Genomic DNA, 20819 nt, shown 5'->3' with positions numbered 1-20819 from the left:
AATTCCTCTGCGTTGTGTACTTTTAATGGTCCTGACGTCTCCGATACTGGTAGATAAGATCCTTATCTCCCCCGTTAGTGCAATCCATAAACCATAATAATTCGACACTCCGACACCGTGAAATACCTTACAAGGAAAAGCGTGGTTTTATTTCTCTAAACAGAAACCTCAGCTCAGATGTTAACAGATTGTATTGTCCTTGAAGAGTCTATTTCTAATGATCTTTCGGTGTGTTCATCTATCGTCCTTTTGTTATTCAGTCCAATAGTGGTCAGGCCTGGTCGTTAGCCTGAAACCCTCCTCGTGTTAGCCGAAGCTACTGTAATGATGATGTGGCATTCTCCCTTCCCCCCCCCCCTAGATGGTGGAGGAGGAAGAGTCTCTCCTGGTTCCTTCCCTCCCAGTCTCAGTCAGATTCTAGTCTGCTCTACCCGGAAACACCGTTCGACTTATAGGTCTTCGTCGTAGCAACGACGGCCCCCCGCCCCTCTCCTGGTTGTCATGCGACGTGCTGTCATGACGACTGCTAACCTTTCACACCATTAAACGTTTCATCCACTGTTGCATTAAAGAGGTCACCCCTCTCCTCCTGCTCTGGGCCTACACTCTAATCTCAGATGTTCTTCTAAGGAATTCATAACAAAACCCTCGCTGACGCGGCCTGTGCCTGTGAAATCACTGGTTCCACCACCGTCACCTCTTCCATGCACATTTCAATCACCGTTTTAGCTGTGGTCATCTCTCCCCAATCTATACATCACATACATTGAAAAAGCACCGTTTTCTCTCAATCCCCCCTTGATTCTTATCACCCCTTCAGAATCATAAATCATTATTTGGTTTTTCAATTAATTATGCCAAAAATAGCCTGTGGTTGAAGCAAACCAACCTCGTCTCTCGTGCACAAGAAACGAAGACGGCCCACGGTCAACCCAGTGATCCTGCTGCCTGATGTCTGTTTGCGCCCCCCTTCGTGCACAAAGGGAACCGAAACCGACCACCAAAACCAACAACATCCAACGACTCATAACCATTGGAGCCCCCCTGTCTGCTCCCAATAATTATATCCTGTTGTTCTACTGTTCTCCCTCTTATCTACCTTCTATATATATATATATCCTTCTATACATATATCTTATATATGAATCCTCCATTTATATCTCATACTCCTAATCAATGAACACAGGACTTCTCGCTGTTGTCTCGTCTCTCGATCTCCTGATTGACTCTGAAAGGAAGTCCCTGTTTGTTCATGATTCACCGCCCGTGCTCTGTTGTTTCAAAACGCTCTCTAAACAGCGTCTCCGCAGGGAAACCCCCTCCGATGTCTGCCTCGTTCTCCCCTGGGCAAACACCGCCTGCGACCGCTGGACTCCGCCTCGTCGGCCGTCTCCGCCCCGTCGGTCATCTCCGCCCCGTCGGTCATCTCCGCCCTGTCGGTCATCTTGGTTGAGGCTCATCTCCACCGCCGTCGGCCCTCTCTCTCGTCGTGGACGATCTGTGTACCAGGCTGCCGTGCCTGGCCCCTGCGGCTTCCTCCTCCTCCAGTCTGTCTCCTGGCCATCTCCATCGCTGTCGGTGTCATTCCCCCCTTGAAAGCAGAAACACAACACCGGCAGTCTTTCTGTACACTCGACCCTGTGTTTTCTATTAGTCTACCGTGGCTTTGGGCCTGCAGCTCGTTCTCTATATATTTTTTTTCCTCTGCAAGCCCCTGCCATGGCCACGCCCTTTCAGACTGTTGGACGGTGTGAGTGTCCTACAGCCCATGGCGCTATTTGTTCTCTATTAGTCCCCCACCTTCTCAACACCCATATCTAATCCTACAGGGCTGTTCCCTGTTTTGTTGTCTTCCGGCGTGACACCAGCAGCTAAACGATACCCACTCGGCGCTCTACGTTTGTCCCACGGTTGACCCCCAGCGCGCGCCAGTTCTTTCTGGTGACGTGTCCCCTCAAGACTCTGCCTATTTATTAGGTGTGAGAAGGCCCCACTGGAGATCGAACTCCCTCTTATTTCATAATTAAACTTATTTAATTAACCTGTATATCGATCTTATTATTATGATAATAACATACAACCGAGCATCGCTCTAACATACAACAGAGCAGGTTGGTTCCCTGCTCCTAACTCACATACGTACTCGTACTATCATCTAACATACAACAGAGCTGTCCGTCGCCCTATACCCTACGGGGCTGTCTACCGTCGCCCTGGAGCTGTCACCGTTGCTCTATACCCTACGGGGCTGTCTACCGTCGCCCTGGAGCTGTCACCGTCGCTCTATACCCTACGGGGCTGTCTACCATCGCCCTGGAGCTGTCACCGTCGCTCTATACCCTACGGGGCTGTCTACCGTCGCCCTGGAGCTGTCACCGTCGCTCTATACCCTACGGGGCTGTCTACCGTCGCCCTGGAGCTGTCACGTCGCTCTATATACCCTACAGGGCTGTCTACCGTCGCCCTGGAGCTGTCCCGTCGCTCTATATACCACACTTTGAGTTCCTTTACAAAGTTCTCACATACACCACCGTGTATACACACAAGCAGTTGGTAATTTTGAAAAAATTCAACTCCTTAATTAACTTAAACTCTACATATTCGCCTATGGGTAATGGAAACTCCCCAGCACTACCCCCCCCCCCCCCTCCGCAATTAAACTCCTTAATTGAATTAAACTCTAAATATTCCCCTATGGGTAATGGAAACTCCCCAGCACTACCCCCCCCCCCTCCGCAATTAAACTCCTTAATTGAATTAAACTCTAAATATTCCCCTATGGGTAATGGAAACTCCCCAGCACTACCCCCCCCCCCCCCCCCCCTCCGCCACTAGGTGGCGACCTACTCCTCCATTTGCCTGTATTATCCCACTGCCCCCCTAGATGGCGGCCAAAACTCAGTCTAGAGGATTGTAGGTGACGTGTCACTTCCTGATTATAAACCCCTCGTGGCTCTGCGGCCATTTTGACTCGGTGCAAATGGCTACTCTCTCAACAAACGGCCGCTGCCCTTCCTTCCAAGGCCTGAAAACACCGCTGTTTTTCCTCTCTTTCCTATCCATTATCAGGGGACGCTTTCTCAGACTAATACTCTTGCCTGATCGGACATAATACACACTGGTACAATCTCCTTTCGACTTTCCTTCTGTTATGAAAACAGTCCCGCCATAACAATTTTTCGATCTGATTCAAGCGCCCCCCCCCCCCCTTTCCTCATCTCGCATTTACCCTCCTTAAACCAAAACTGTGCAGCCTGCCTCATTTGCTTTTCATTCTCTGTAGATAACACCCTCGATTTTCACCATGGCTCTCTGCTCATATTATTACAGCTGGCATTCTCTCTCTGTGTCAAACTAGAAATGTTTACGTTTACGGATTCACTATCTGTTCGTTTTTATTTGGCTATAAAAGATCAAAACAACCGTGTGCACAGTGAACTCACATTTTTGATCGGAGCGCTGTTTCCCCTACAGCGCTGGTTCGCCTCCTGACCGCTCGACTCGCCGCTCTCTCCCAGGGCTGGCCGGCCTTGCTTCGATCATGATTCTCCCACACATTGATGACTGTTGTCCACTGTCGCCCCATTATTGAAAAAGTCTTTATCCGTTGTTCTTATCTCTTGCAAATCCGGCTGTCATCAACAACCAACAACAACCAACTGTTCCCGTTGTTTTAATCTCTTGCAAATCCGGGTCCCAACGGCATCAACTGTAAGATTCTGATCAAACTGGCCAGTATCACGTCTTTGTCTGTTTGGCCCTCCATCCAATTCCTCTGCGTTGTGTACTTTTAATGGTCCTGACGTCTCCGATACTGGTAGATAAGATCCTTATCTCCCCCGTTAGTGCAATCCATAAACCATAATAATTCGACACTCCGACACCGTGAAATACCTTACAAGGAAAAGCGTGGTTTTATTTCTCTAAACAGAAACCTCAGCTCAGATGTTAACAGATTGTATTGTCCTTGAAGAGTCTATTTCTAATGATCTTTCGGTGTGTTCATCTATCGTCCTTTTGTTATTCAGTCCAATAGTGGTCAGGCCTGGTCGTTAGCCTGAAACCCTCCTCGTGTTAGCCGAAGCTACTGTAATGATGATGTGGCATTCTCCCTTCCCCCCCCCCCTAGATGGTGGAGGAGGAAGAGTCTCTCCTGGTTCCTTCCCTCCCAGTCTCAGTCAGATTCTAGTCTGCTCTACCCGGAAACACCGTTCGACTTATAGGTCTTCGTCGTAGCAACGACGGCCCCCCGCCCCTCTCCTGGTTGTCATGCGACGTGCTGTCATGACGACTGCTAACCTTTCACACCATTAAACGTTTCATCCACTGTTGCATTAAAGAGGTCACCCCTCTCCTCCTGCTCTGGGCCTACACTCTAATCTCAGATGTTCTTCTAAGGAATTCATAACAAAACCCTCGCTGACGCGGCCTGTGCCTGTGAAATCACTGGTTCCACCACCGTCACCTCTTCCATGCACATTTCAATCACCGTTTTAGCTGTGGTCATCTCTCCCCAATCTATACATCACATACATTGAAAAAGCACCGTTTTCTCTCACACTGCAGCTGGTAGACTAAAAAGTTAATAAGCTGTTATTCGTCTATGTCCTCATAGGATCATCAAAGAGCATGCGTCTGGATAGTGGGAAGGAAAGCTCCAAGGCAAACAACCGTGAGAGGAGAGTCCTTGAAGAAAAGAACAATGAGAATCAAAAGCAAAAGGTAACCATACACACATTTTCTGGACATGCCCAAAACTATGTCACTTCTGGGATGATGTATTCAGGGATGTAAAAAAAGTATTCGACATGGACATTCCACATGATTTCAAAACTGCCATCCTCGGAGTCATACCAGAGGGCATTGAGGAAAGGAAAAGTGTGTATCTTCTTCAAATACTGTTAACTGCTGCCAAGAAAATGATCACAATTAATTGGTTAAAACCCAGTCCCCCAACACATAACCAATGGCTAAACAAAGTTAAAGAAATTCAGGACATGGAGAGGATGACTCATCTGATCAGGTTGCAAGGTGAACAGTTCGATAGAAAGTGGGCTTGTATAGAGCGAATAGGGCTATAAAGGCAATGTATTACTTATTTTCATCTTATTATTTTCATCTCACTCCCCATTTTATTGTCATTTTATTTTTTAAATGGTTTGAACCACACGTAGTATATTCTGTTATTTTTTATTTTTTTTTATTTTTTTTATATTATTTATTTTTTATTTTTATTTCTGTTAATGTATTTATTTTTGCGCCCCTTCCCCAAGCATAGCTGTCTCTGGATGACACGGTACAGACAGGATGTTGGTTGAGAACTAGTTGTAAGGTATATCTGCATATCTGTACTGTCTTGATTTTGTGCTGAATAGACGGGATATGTGAACGGGAAGAAGGACGCAATCCTAACTGCATGCATTTACATGCTTTTGAGAATGGTCAGTGATGGAGGATGAAGGGTTGGATTTGTAATGCAGTGATGGTGATACAACCAAAGCTCTGGTATAAGAGAATGTTTGCTACTGCTGTACTACACCCAGAGAAGAGAGGTTGACACATAGTATATTCTGGGTTACCTGTTTATTTATTTATTTTGTTTTGTTGTTGGTTTTTGTGTGTGTCCCCCACGCCCCTTCTCCATGCATAGCTCTCTTTTTTTTTTATCCACTTTTTCTCCCAATTTCTATATTTTCTCCCATCCCAATTTCTTATCATCCAATTCAACCCTCCCCTGTCACGAACGCTGTTTTTTGCCTCCCACAAGCCGGCTGCAATGTGAACTAAGTCATACATAGCACAAGTCCCCTCCGGTACTTGAGGTAACAGCAGTCGCATCTTTTCACCTGCGCAGCTCGATCTCTCAGTGGCGAGGAGTAACGCGTGGGAGGCTCACGCTGCCCCCGACACTTCCTGATTCTACTGCGCAGGCGCACCAACCGACCTGTAGGAGTCGCTGTCCACAACGCCCGATCCCCACCCATCAGTTTCCCACCCCCTAATACGGCCAATGTGTATTAGTACGGACGACCAGCTAAACTGAAAGCAAATGTGGAGCGCTGGGCTCGAACAGGCAAGCTCAGCGTCTCCAGATTTCGTGGCGAGCGCCTTGCCCACTACGCCACGTAGCCGCCCAGCATAGCTGTCTCTTAATGATACGGTACAGACATGATGTTGATTGAGAACGTGATGTAAAGTATATCTGCATATCTGTACTGTTTTGATTTTGTGCTGAATAAAAAAATATATATGATCAAAAGGTGTTGCATTTCAACTCTACTATTGTTGTGCAGTAAAACCTTGTTTTCCAAAGTGAAAGTATTTCAACAGTATGTTTATACATGCATGTGTTGTATGAATTGCCTTTTGATTGAGGGGGTTCACAGAGCAGTTCCTCTTTCAGTAGACAACATTTATATCTATTTGTCTTTTTTTTTATGTTTGATCCTCTTTAAAAAAAACAGATTTTCGAGGAACAAGAAAAACTGAGACAAGAAAGAGACATCACTATGAGGAAGAAAGAGTACTTGATGAAGGAACTTGAGAGCCTGAAAAGACAGCAAGGTCAGTGCTGTTGAAATCTTAATTTCTTATCTAATAAATATAACATCTTTCTATGACTGCTCTCAAATTATTAACATTAACATACTAGGTGTAGGAGCCATTTCATTTGATTTAATAGTTTTGACTAAATAGCGCCGCCACTGGTCGCCTCGTAAAATGGCACCATGGTTCTCCTATTAATTATGGCACAGCTGTGTGTAAACGCACGCCAGACGAGAAACAGTTTTTCAACCGCTCGCTTGCTACACACACACACAGCGCAGATTGAATGAATGAAAGACTGAAAAGAAAGACTTTGCTTAGAATCATTATGAGTTTATTTGAAACCCTTTTGCTGCGCCTGTTTGTTTTGAAACCTTTTTAGTACAAGTCTGGAGCCTGTTTTGTTTCATTTGTTTGCCCCGTTATTATTTGAAACTTTACGCAACTCCTTCCATAAAACTCAACCGGTTCGAACCCATCGGATGCAACTATCAACAACATCAAACAGTGAGTAACAAGACAGCCCAAGTCAATGTGGTGTGAGCGCGTTGAAGACGTATCCTGGCTTAGATAGGCAAATTGAGCCTACATTCAAGTTGAAAAACTCTCTGATACGGACACAATTAATGGAATTTGATGGATCAAAATGATCTAATGGATGTGTCACGCTATTGAGAACAATGGAATGTGCAATACAATTGGATAAATGAACGCGAAAGACGCGCATTTAAAATGGTATCAAACGGATCTACTGGATGTGTCACGCTATTGAAAACAATGGACTGTGCAATATGATTGAATAAATGAACACGAAAGACGCGCATTTCAAAATGGAATTGGATGATCAAAGTATCTAATGGATGTGTGATGCTATTAAAGACAATACAATGTGCGATATCATGGATAAATGGACGCCAAAGACGCGCATTTCAAAATAGAATTGGAGGATCAAAGTATCTAATGGATGTGTGATTCTATTAAAGATAATGCAATGTGCGATATCATGTGGATAAATGAACGCCAAAGACGCGCATTTAAAGTGGATTTGAAGAAATATATGTCGTCATCAAATAAACCTGTGCACCGTTATAAATAGATAAATAGATGCTGCTTAACGATGTCTGGTCAAGATAAAGACGAATTGGGCCATTCTGATGCAGCTGCTGTGATTGTGACTGAAGGTTCTGATGCAGCTGCTGTGATTGAAGTTACCACCGTTCACACTTCTGATACAAATGTTAACTTGCCTGTGGTTGAGGGAAAGAGACAAGTGAAACCCACGCAACGGGCACTTGAGGCTAATTATACAAAACAATGTAATCGAAGAAAAGCTAAACTTGGACAACTCACAAGCAAAAGAAATGTGTTACAAGCACTTATGGTTGATTACAGAAATGTTGAATTGGTTAAACAAGAATACAATGAATTTAATTCTAAAACAAATCACTTCAAATCACTTCACAAAACAGTACAGCAGCTGTTATCAGAAGAGGAAGCGGCAGAAGAACAAGATCAGTGGTACATGCCGAAGTTCAAAATCATATGTGAATTTCATGATAAGGTTATAGAATGGATAAATAATGCCCCTGCAGCTATGGCACAAAAGCCACCAGAAGTGACACCAGCAGTGACACCAGCACAAAGTGTGAAATCATTTGGCAATAATTCACTTGGCATGAAATCCACTTCAAGCACCGCAGCATTAAGACAGGTAGAGGCCGAAAGAGCCAATCTAGCCACACGTTCTGCTTATCTCAAGCAAAGACAAGCATTTGAATTTCAGGAGGCACAGCTCAAAGCAAGAAAGGAAGCATTTGAATTGGAAGTGGAAATTGCAGCTGCTGATGCCATGTTAAAGGTTCTGGATGTTACTAAACATGTAGACACCAGGCTTGATGTTAACCCCTTAATCCACATCAATCCACTTTATTTTGACTCAATGCGATCCTTACCAGTGGACAGCCAGAAGGTTAATCATGGATTGGATGATGAAGAGGAAGATGATGACTATGAAGAGGATGATGAGGCTGAAGAGAATGATGATGATGATGATGATGATGATGATGATGATGAATTTGAAGGAGCAGCTTCCCATCCACCACTGAGACGAAGGTCTCAACATGCCCCTAGTGGCCAATTACGGCAGCCACAGAAATAAATGGCTCAGCAGCCTACAAGGTCACGAATGCCTGTTGCTCACCAACAACCCCAACAGCCTAACCCAAACTTTGGCTTGCAAGATGGTGCTCAGGTTAATGTTCAACCAGGCGGAGCCATGATGGACATTTTGAGAAAACAAAATGAAATCACAGAAATGTTAATTCAAGAACAGAGGTTCTCACTCTTGCCTTCTAGAGAGATACCTGTTTTTAAAGGTGATCCATTAAGTTATGTCTCTTTCATTAGTACATTTGAACATTGTATAGAAAGAAAGACAAGTAACAACAGAGATCGACTGCTCTTTCTTGAACAATTTACAGATCGAGAACCAAAGGCAATTGTGAGAAGCTGCCTTCACATGGATTCCCAAAAAGGCTATGTGAAAGCAAAACGGCTGCTACGCAAACATTTTGGAAATTAGGTTCTCATTGCTGCTGCCTATCAGGAACAAATTCTGAATTGGGATGCAATCCGATCAGAAGATGGTAAAGCCTTACACAAATACTCACTCTTCTTGAGAACATGCTGCAATGCTATGAGCAATAATGAAATTCTGCAAGACATGAACAATCCTACACACTTGAAATCTGTCTTGTCAAAACTGCCATTCAAGCACAGAGAGAGGTGGAGGGCAGTAGCATATGGTTACTATGAGCGTACACACAGAAGAGCTAAGTTCCCACAACTTGTAAATTTCATTGAAAGGCAAGCAAACATTGCCATTGATCCCCTCTTTGGAGAAATACAAGACACAAAACCGAAAGACAAGAGGACAATCCCTCCTCCGCGAAACAGTATTTTGAAATCTGTAGCAGTTTCATCATACACTAAAGGCAATTATAAGAGCAGTTTTGCGACAGTAACAGAATCCTCAGAACCAAAGTCACAGTCGAGCACAAGCAGCTCTGCAGCCGTGCAACAGAAAACATGTTTCTTTTGCAAAGAAAACCACAGCACAGACCTGTGCAAGACATTAGATAAGAAAATACACAAAGACAAAGTTGAGTTCTTTAAAGTAAACGGTTTATGTTTCGGATGTGTGACTCAGGGTCACATGAGTAAGGACTGTAAAAAACGTGTGACTTGTAAAATATGCACAAAGAAGCATCCTACTGTGTTGCACATTGAATTTAAAAAAGATACAAGTCAAACTAGTCCAAGCACCGATAGCACGTCGGTGGGCAGTGCATTAGTCACCATGAATAGGCCTATTCATACTGGGGCCGGTGACCAACAGAAACTGTCAATTGTTCCTGTGCAAGTCAAGTTGTCAAATTCTAACCAGGTACTTCAAACGTACGCTTTCCTTGATCCAGGAAGCACTGGAACCTTCTGTACTGAGGCTTTAAGGAAGCAACTGAATGCTAAGGCAACACCAACTCGAATCCTACTTCGTACTCTAGGACAAGAAAGGGTCATAAGTATTAACCGAATCAATGGGCTGGAAGTGTCAAGTCTTGAAGGAGATGATTTCCTAAAACTGCCACCACTCTATACTCAAACAGAAATTCCTGTAACCAAGCAACAAATTCCCACTCAGGATGATGTGCAAGAATGGAACTACCTAAAAGAGGTTAAGTTGCCATATATTGATGCAGATATTGGACTCCTGATTGGTAATGATGCAGCTAAGTTTATGGAACCGTGGGCAGTAATTAATAGCAAGGGTAATGGGCCCTATGCTGTAAAGACGAGACTTGGATGGGTGGTTAGTGGGCTTCTACACAAACCCACAATAAGCCATAAGCAGCCAACCCATATTTTCGGCAATCGCATATCAATAATACATTTGAATGACCTCATGATCCAAAAAGGGAAATTCAAGAAAGATGTGGAGTTTCACAAACAGTACACTGACCTTCTTGAAAGTGTCATTCAAAAGGGACACGCTGAAGCTGTGCCACAAGAGCAGTTAAATCTAGAGGAAAGAAGGACTCACCATGGAGTACGCCACCCAAAGAAACGCAGACTGCGTGTAATCATGGCAAAGGCAAGAGACGCCCCCTTGAAACGGGTTACAACACCCAGAATGGAACTTACTGCTGCAGTACTAGCAGTGAAAGTGAACAGGAATGTGGATGAAGATACATTCAGAACCCAAGTGAACACCAAGATCAACCCTGCAGACCATGTGTCCCGAGGTCTTACAGCTGATGCATTTTTAAAGTGTGAAAACTGGAAGAAGGGGCCGGACTTCCTACAGGAAAAAGAAGAGACATGGCCTAACTTACCTGCTGATCTCACCCCCATACCAGCCGACGATCCGGAAGTCAAAAGAGAGAAGGTTACAGTCGATACCATTCAGATGATGGATCAAGATCCTACTAGCACTCTCATACACCACTACTCAAGTTTCTACAAATTGAAAAGAGCTGTAGCATGGATGTTGTATTTGAGAACTCACCTTTTGCAGTTGAGTAAAAAAAGGAAAGATCTGATGCAAATTCAAGAACCAGACGCAGACAAACAAAGACAGACAATTGAAGTGGAGATGAAAAAATTCAAAAACACTGTAAAGGCACACAAACTCTCTGGATGAACTGGACATTTCAGAGATAGCCGTTGTAAGATTCTGTCTCAAACAAGGATTTCAAGAGGAAATCAAAACATTGCAGAAAGGAAGTTTGAACGTGCAGAAACACAGTTCAACCTACAAGCTTGATCCCAAACTTGAAAACGAAGCCATAAGAGTGGGTGGGAGATTAAGCAGAGCAGCCATGCCAGAAGATGCAAAGCACCCTGCTATCCTCCCAAAAGACCATGTGTATGCAAATCGCCATTGGAGACAAGTACAGTACCTGTCAGATCTATTTTGGACTAGATGGATAAAAGAATACCTACCTCTTATGAATGTACGTCAAAAATGGAACCGCATCCGCAGGAACTTTGAAAAGGAAGACATTGTGATCATAGCTGACACGAATGCACCAAGAGGATCCTGGATGTTGGCTAGAGTCCTGGAAACAATGCCAGACTCAAGAGGACTTGTGAGAAGTGTGCGTCTTCAGACAAAAACCAGTGTACTTGAAAGGCCCATCAGCATGATTTGCCTGCTGGTGCCAAACTCAAATTAGGTACTGAAGATTCAAACAGGCATATACACCATGCCTGTTTCCCACCTCACATGTATTTATTTTGTTTTGAACATTTTGTATGGCTCCAGCAGTTTTTTGATTTTGTATTGTTATTAGAGCCTGCCCATAACAATAGGGGCCGGTAATGTAGGAGCCATTTCATTTGATTTAATAGTTTTGACTAAATAGCGCCGCCACTGGTCGCCTCGTAAAATGGCACCATGGTTCTCCTATTAATTATGGCACAGCTGTGTGTAAACGCACGCCAGATGAGAAACAGTTTTTCAACCGCTCGCTTGCTACACACATACACAGCGCAGATTGAATGAATGAAAGACTGAAAAGAAAGACTTTGCTTAGAATCATTATGAGTTTATTTGAAACCCTTTTGCTGCGCCTGTTTGTTTTGAAACCTTTTTAGTACAAGTCTGGAGCCTGTTTTGTTTCATTTGTTTGCCCCGTTATTATTTGAAACTTTACGCAACTCCTTCCATAAAACTCAACCGGTTCGAACCCATCGGATGCAACTATCAACAACATCAAACAGTGAGTAACAAGACAGCCCAAGTCAATGTGGTGTGAGCGCGTTGAAGACGTATCCTGGCTTAGATAGGCAAATTGAGCCTACACTAGGGCTCCTAGACTATGGCAAAAATCATGATAATTTTTATTGATATTGAAATCACGATTATTAAACACGATTACTCATTGATTTGAGAACATCATATGAGGACGACTGAATTAGTTTTACCTTTCTTCTCGACCAACGGCTGCCTTTCTGTCATCTTCTACAAGTTACCAAAGGCTGCCTTTCTGTCATCTTCTACAAGTTACCAAATGCTGCCTTTCTGTCATCTTCTACAAGTTACCAAAGGCTGCTTTTCTGTCATCTTCTACAAGTTACCAAAGACTGCCTTTCTGTCATCTTCTACAAGTTACCAAAGGCTGCCTTTCTGTCATCTTCTACAAGTTACCAAAGGCTGCCTTTCTGTCATCTTCTACAAGTTACCAAAGGCTGCCTTTCTGTCATCTTCTACAAGTTACCAAAGGCTGCCCCTCTGTCATCTTCTACAAGTTATCAAAGGCTGCCTTTCTGTCATCTTCTACAAGTTACCAAAGGCTGCCTTTCTGTCATCTTCTACAAGTTACCAAAGGCTGCCTTTCTGTCATCTTCTACAAGTTACCAAAGGCTGCCTTTCTGTCATATTCTACAAGTTACCAAAGGCTGCCTTTCTGTCATCTTCTACAAGTTACCAAAGGCTGCCTTTCTGTCATCTTCTACAAGTTACCAAAGGCTGCCTTTCTGTCATCTTCTACAAGTTACCAAAGGCTGCCTTTCTGTCATATTCTACAAGTTACCAAAGGCTGCCTTTCTGTCATCTTCTACAAGTTACCAAAGGCTGCCTTTCTGTCATCTTCTACAAGTTACCAAAGGCTGCCTTTCTGTCATCTTCTACAAGTTATCAAAGACGTTTCAAAATTACTGGAGAAACGTGCTGGCTGCTCCATCTCAACACCAGCTGAAACTACTGTTTGGGCCTGGAGGGGGAGGGGTGGAACGCACCACTGAAGGAAGGGTGCACTGCATTTAAAGCACAAGACAAAATGAGAGCAACACGGCATGCAACACAATAATAGCCTATAGTACCTCGATTATCATGACCGTGGGAAGCCATAATCATAATTGAAATTGAAACTCATTTAATGAATCACCCAGCCCTAATGCTATGTGTTTTACAATGGGGTTTATTATTGTAATCCAGTTTTGGATAGTTGGTTAATAGACAAATGTCTCATTTGTTATATAGGGGAGCTTCTCAGGAAAAAAGGCTGTGAGGATCCAAGGCTCTCAGAGATCAACCGGTTGCAGGAGCAGGTGATGAGCCAGATCTCTGACCTTCGCAAAGACTACGAGGCGGCTGAGACCAAACGCAAAGAAATCAAGAAGGTTGCTCAGGTGTTGGGCCTTAATCTATCCGACAAGCCCCGGAAAGTGAGCAAGCCATCAGAAGACGAGGAGGAGGAGCAGCAGAAGAAACGTGAGAGAGATCGTAGTACTGAGTCACCAGAACGCTCGTCTACCAACACCAAGGTACAACCATAATGGTCTTCTACCAAGGAAGGTAAAGGGGAAGAACACTAGATTTGAACAATATGTGCATAGTTACTCCTATGACCTAACACAGTTTAATCATGTATATAAATCTACCAATATTAGAACCAATATTAACCTGAGATCTCGTATACAGTCTTCTCTGTTGACAGAGAGGAATCCTACTTTTTGGATCCATACGACGGTAGCATTTCAGGCTTTTGCACCCAATTTACATTTTACTTCAAAAATTCCCTTGTGCTGTCAGTTATCTTTGCAATTGTTTTTAAATAGCCCATATTATGTCCATTTCCCAGTTTAATATTTCCGTGGTCTATTTACAAACATTTGCATGTTACGGTTACAGCTGTACAGACTTACCCTACAATCACTGGATCTTCATTCACATTTGATCTGCAATGTCGAGTTTTACAGTTCGATCTGAATGAACCAGGAAATGCTGCAGCACAGGGGAGCAGCAGCTCATTTGCATTTAAAGAGACAGGAGGGAAAGCCGCCCGAGGCTGGGTGAGTCTGTACAGCTGTAACCGTAACAACATGCAAATGTTTGTAAATAGACCACAGAAATATTAAACTGGGAAATGGACATAATATGGGCTATTTAAAAACAATTGCAAAGATAACTGACAGCACAAGGACATTTTTGAAGTAAAATGTCAGGTTCAGATCTGTGGAATGAAGCTAAAGTAAATTGGGTGCAAAAGCCTGAAATGCTACCGTCCTATGGATCCAAAAAGTAGGATTCCTCTCTGTCAACAGAGAAGACTGTATACGAGATCTCAGGTTACTCATACCGTGACCCCATTTTATTTGGGATTTATTTTTTTATTTTTTTTATTATCTTTATTAGCGTTTTACAGCTTTTTCTGGCCACGCAGGACCGATAGAGGAGAGAGGGAGAACGGGAGGAGAGGTAGGGAAGACATGCGGCAAATGGTCGCCGGCACTGGGAAACGAACCCGGGACGACCGCTTCGCAACTCAGCGCGCTATATGGTGTGCTACTAGAGCGCCCATTTAGGATATTTTTTTTGGGACCCCACACTTAACACTTTCAGTGCCCAGCAGGGGGCGCACATTTAGTGCTTGAATGCCCACCATCCACTTCAATGTTAGCGGTAATATCTATGTAATCTATGTTTTAAATAGATTATAGTGTCTAATCTGCCCGTCGCTTATCAATGACTCATTTTCCAGTCAACATTGTCGAAGCGGATTGTTTTTTTATCGGTTCATTTCCGTTTTATAGCATTTTGAAAAGCCCTCGTTTTCAAGGGTGACAAAAGATTCCGTGATAAACGCCCTGTACTGGAATATTCTAGAACGTTGTCATTTTTCTGCCTATTTATGAATCGTTTTCAAATAAACGCTAGATTATCGATAGTATATGTGTACGTATGCACGCTGGTGCCGCGAGCTGAAAATCGATTCTCTTAGTTCCTGATCGCTCGCACAGTCAAACAGCCATATCACACATAGGGGGAAAGCTTATATCTCTGTGAAAACAGGTCTGATTATCCTAAGACTGGTAAAATAGATTCCTTACCTGAGATCAGATGGTATCCAAAAAGATTATTCCAATTCCTGATCGCCATTCCAAAAATCTATCCTTTTATTGATCCAATGCAACTTACTGTAAACACATATTCCACACATTCCTGAGGCTCCACAATGACTGGGATCATCTCCGGTTACATGCGAAGTAAAATTTCGATTCCGGAGTTTTTTTTCTCATCCATTTTCATTGAGTCCATTCCAAAAGGGCGCATTACCATCTGGGAGAAAATAGGGGGCGCTTTTTCCAAATCTGAGCTGCTACAGGGGCTGCTGTACCAACGGGAGACTCGGTTGATAAAATATGAATTTAGATCGCTAATAAAAAATAAAACGATATTTGTCGTGATGGGCATTCAGGCGTTGGGCTGATAACACAAGTTATGTCGTGATGGGCATTCAAAGTGTTAAAGGGGACATATGGAAAATATGTTTTGCCTACTGTTAGAAAATGGTTGTTTCAGCCTTCATCGCCTCTCTCTTCCAAGTTCCAAAAAAAAAAAAAAAAAAAATCTCCCGATGCATTTTGAACAATCGTACGTTGAGTAGGGGTGGGAATCACCAGTTCCATCACAATACGATACAATATCGATTATTTGGACAACGATACGATATTTGCCGATATCACAAAGTCTGCCACGATACGATACGATTCCATTCAGGAGCCTGCAATCGATACGAGATGATATCATATGGCCATTTAACACAATCCGTAACATTTAGATCAACTCAAAAAAGGCAACGAAAATATCATATTTTTATTTTTGAGCTCTTCCAGACATTTAAATGAAAATCAATCTATTGTTTTTTAATACAAATAGACCTGTTCACTGTCTGTAAAGTGCCACATTTTGATATATTGAGCTTTAAACTTTAAGTTCCATTTTTTGGAACTCACAACCTAAAACCCCTCCCAACCTCCCTCTCCAAAACCGTTCCTACAAAAAGAAATGTATGTTGCATGATCATGTATACATTTATTATGTATTATATTTATTATGTTTAAATATCAACATTATCTCTCCATCCTCAGTAAATACTATCAAACTCCTCTGACCTCATCTGGTCTTTCCAAGCAATCAATTAACCTTTAATTAATCAATTAGCTGTGCTTTTTGGAACCAGGAACATTGCCTACCTAATGGACTGTCCAGTTTTTATGTGGGCAAGCCAGACAGAGAAGGGAATATATAATTTAAAATGTGATGACTAGTTTCTTAGTAAAGAAAAACAATGTTCCAAAGATTCAACTAAGTTTTATAAGATTGTTGAAAAGATACTAAATATAGGGCGGCTGGGTAGTACAGCGAACTAAGCGTCTGCCTACCACCACAGAGACAGTGGGATCGAATCCAGCTGTGGTGCTTCCGAGTTGGCCGACCATCCATACTAACACAATTGGCAGTGTTAGAGGGTGGGAAACCCGGCGAGGGTGGGTCCTGGTCGTTGTAAACAGCGACTCCTACAGTTCGGTCTGGGCGCCTGCACAGCAAGGGAAGGATCTAGGAAACGTAGTGTGACCTTGCACACGTTACTCTCTCCCAGTGAGAGTCCGTGCTGCCAGGTGAAAAGAAGCGGTGGGCTGGGTACACATGTGTCGGAGGAAGCATGTGATAGTCTCCGCCCTCCCGGACCGACGGTAGGGGGTAGAGTGCGCAACGACCAGGAAGGGGATTGGGAATTGGCATAACGACTAACATTGGGAGGGGAGAAAAACGGAAAAAAGGGAGGAAAAAGATAATAATAAAAGATTAAATAAAAAGATACTAAATATGTCACCTTTAAATGTTGTGGGTTGGTTTTACAACAAACATTCGGGGACAGGACACATTTCTGACTACTGGGGGACACTATTTTGTGTTCACAAATACAAATAGAGCTGTCATAGGAAACACTTATTTGAATGCCACAATTAAGTGGTTACCAGTTTAAGTGTCTTAAGTTCCCTTACAGGTAGTGCCTATGAATCCCATGGTAAGTTCATCTCCAGAATCTAACTAGTATCTTGTTTTGCATTTTTATAGGACTTTTATAGGACAGCTTGTGTATAAATGTCTGTTTTGAGGGTTATTGGATACTTTATATAGTCAAATGATAGTCTGTTCAGATCTATTTTACTTTATATAGTCAGTTCAGTTCATACTTTATACAGTTAGTTCATTGTTCATATAGTCTGTTCAGAACTATTTTACTTTATATAGTCAGTTTATTGTTTGATCTACAAAGGATAGTCTGTTCAGAACTATTTTACTTTATATAGTCAGTTCATTGTTTGATCTACAGGATAAGTCTGATAAGATGTATTTTACTTTAAATATGCTATGCTATGTTGGATTTATGTTGCTGTGAATTTTGTTGTGATGGGATATTAATTCCAATACTAGTAAGAAAAGGGGCTACAGTATGTATGCTGATTATCACAATGATATATTTGACAATGATATTAGAGAAAATCATGTACTTATGTCTTAACTCTTTCACGTATGTTTTCACATGTGAGATTGAATTTTGAGAACTGAACATTCTAATTATGACATAACAATGGCTACTGACTAGGAGTGTGACGATTCCCTCAGCTCACAAAACGATACGTGATATTGTGTTCTCGATATTATAACAATAATAAATAAATCGTCTTTTATAAAAGTATTTGACAAAATAAACAATGCAGTTGATAAAAAAATTTTCTTATTAAATTGTAAACAATTTGTAATAGCTTAGGGCGGCTACGTGGCGTAGTGGGCAAGGCGCTCGCCACGAATGCAGAGCCGCTGGGCTCGCCTGTTCGAGCCCAGCGCTCCACATTACTTTCAGTTTAGCTGGTCGTTCATACTAATACACATTGTCCGTATTAGGGGGTGGGAAACTGATGGGTGGGGATCGGGCGTTGTGGACAGCGACTCCTACAGGTCGGTTGGTGCGCCTGCACAGTAGAATCAGGAAGTGTCGGGGGCAGCGTGAGCCTCCCACGCGTTACTCCTCGCCACTGAGAGATCGAGCTGCGCAGGTGAAAAGATGCAACTGCTGTTACCTCAAGTACCGGAGGGGACTTGTGCTATGTATGACTTAGTCCACATTGCAGCCGGCTTGTGGGAGGCAAGAAACAGCGTTCGTGACAGGGGAGGGTTGAATTGGATGATACGAAATTGGGATGGGAGAAAATATAGAAAATGGGAGAAAAAGTGGATAAAAAAAAAACAATTTGTAATAGCTTATCTTATAACTTATACCTATCATGTATACAGGCCATGCACTTGCCAGTGTAAACGTTCTTGAGAGATGTCGGAAGCCTGTCCTGAACGCAGAGTGCAAATTAACTCGGAGTGAACTAGCCTACTGCAAACAAATGCAATAAGCAGCACGGTGGAAAACTGGTAAAATGTCAAACAGCCTGGACCGATGGACCCCAGCATTTAGAAGGATCAACAGGCTCGCTGGTGATGGATTATCTGCGCAATACCCTGGGAATAACGCAAAACGTTAACATTACGAAGCAGAAAGAGGCTGATGGCTCCATGTCTGATTTGTGGGCTGTTTCGTATGGTATGCACAATTTCTATTGCCATTCAGTTGAGTAATGTTGATGATCGATAAGAACACTGATTGATTGAGCGTCATATTACTCATGATGATGGGCATATTACTGTAAGCTCCACAGCTAGTGGGTGTTTGTGCTGTGGTGAAATGTCAATTCCCATCGTTGTGGGCAATGGCAAACACTGGTCCAGTAGCAGCAGCTAGGTGTTGTCTCCAGACACTGTGGTTTAGTAGCAGCAGCTAGGTGTTGTCTCCAGACACTGTGGTTTAGTAGCAGCACCTATGTGTTGTCTGTGCTCCAGACACTGGTTCAGTAGCAGCGGCTAGGTGTTGTCTCCAGACACTGGTTCAGTAGCAGCAGCTAGGTGTTGTCTGTGGTTCAGTAGCAGCAGCTAGGTGTTGTCTCCAGACACTGTGGTTCAGTAGCAGCAGCTAGGTGTTGTCTGTGGTTCAATAGCAGCGGCTAGGTGTTGTCTCCAGACACTGTGGTTCAGTAGCAGCAGCTAGGTGTTGTCTGTGGTTCAATAGCAGCAGCTAGGTGTTGTCTCCAGACACTGTGGTTCAGTAGCAGCAGTTAGGTGTTGTCTGTGGTTCAGTAGCAGCAGCTAGGTGTTGTCTCCAGACACTGTGGTTCAGTAGCAGCAGCTAGGTGTTGTCTCCAGACACTGTGGTTCAGTAGCAGCAGCTAGGTGTTGTCTCCAGACACTGTGGTTCAGTAGCAGCAGCTAGGTGTTGTCTCCAGACACTGGTTCAGTAGCAGCAGCTAGGTGTTGTCTCCAGACACTGTGGTTTAGTAGCAGCAAGTTTCAAGTTTCTTTAATAGTTGTCATACAGAAGTACAGAATACTTTTATACAAAATGCTTCTTACTGTTGCGCTCCAGAGACTGTGCAAGACAAGATAAGTATGAAATAAAATAACATAGTAAAATTAGAAGTAAAAAAAATGAGGTCACAGTGTTCAGTTTAGACATATGTACAATGTTCGATGCAGAATAGACGTAGTTACCATACAATATACAATACTGTGCAGTGTACTAATATACAATACTATATAGTGCAAGGCAGAAATGGAGAAATGGGACGAGGTGCAATTTAGGTACAATTCACAGTAGGTGTACGAGTTGTAGTGCAAATCCTTTATCAATAAATATAAAGTGTAAGTGTGTTTGTGTGATCTAAAGTGAAAATGTGTTGTCTGTGCTCCAGACACTGTGGTTCAGTAGCAGCAGCTAGGTGTTGTCTCCAGACACTGTGGTTCAGTAGCAGCAGCTACAGTAGGCGTTGTCTCCAGACACTGTGGTTCAGTAGCAGCAGTTAGGTGTTGTCTGTGGTTCAATAGCAGCAGCTAGGTGTTGTCTCCAGACACTGTGGTTCAGTAGCAGCAGTTAGGTGTTGTCTGTGGTTCAGTAGCAGCAGCTAGATGTTGTCTCCAGACATTGTGGTTCAGTACTGTAGCAGCAGCTAGTTGTTGTCTGTGGTTCAGTAGCAGCAGCTAGGCGTTGTCTCTAGACACTGTGGTTCAGTAGCAGCAGCTAGATGTTGTCTCCAGACACTGTGGTTCAGTAGCAGCAGCTAGATGTTGTCTCCAGACATTGTGGTTCAGTACTGTAGCAGCAGCTAGTTGTTGTCTGTGGTTCAGTAGCAGCAGCTAGGCGTTGTCTCTAGACACTGTGGTTCAGTAGCAGCAGCTAGTTATTGTCTGTGGTTCAGTAGCAGCAGCTAGTTGTTGTCTGTGGTTCAGTAGCAGCAGCTAGGCGTTGTCTCTAGACACTGTGGTTCAGTAGCAGCAGCTAGTTATTGTCTGTGGTTCAGTAGCAGCAGCTAGGCGTTGTCTC

General features: G+C 43.2%; 1 protein-coding gene across 1 annotated transcript in view; it reads left to right on the top strand.

The window, feature by feature from the left end:
• LOC311234648 (uncharacterized protein) overlaps positions 1-20819 on the top strand; it is a 94026-nt gene that overhangs the window by 60698 nt on the left and 12509 nt on the right. The window contains exons 5-7 of the mRNA XM_084321894.1: positions 4616-4722; positions 6465-6564; positions 13589-13872. Of these exons, the coding sequence (XP_084178020.1) occupies positions 4616-4722; positions 6465-6564; positions 13589-13872 (491 nt within the window). The remainder of the gene's footprint in view (positions 1-4615; positions 4723-6464; positions 6565-13588; positions 13873-20819) is intronic.

This window comes from Notolepis coatsorum (genome assembly GCF_963971535.1).
Source record: "Notolepis coatsorum genome assembly, chromosome: 9".
NCBI classification, from domain to species: Eukaryota; Metazoa; Chordata; class Actinopteri; order Aulopiformes; family Paralepididae; genus Notolepis; species Notolepis coatsorum.
This window is presented reverse-complemented; position numbering and strand designations above follow the sequence as displayed.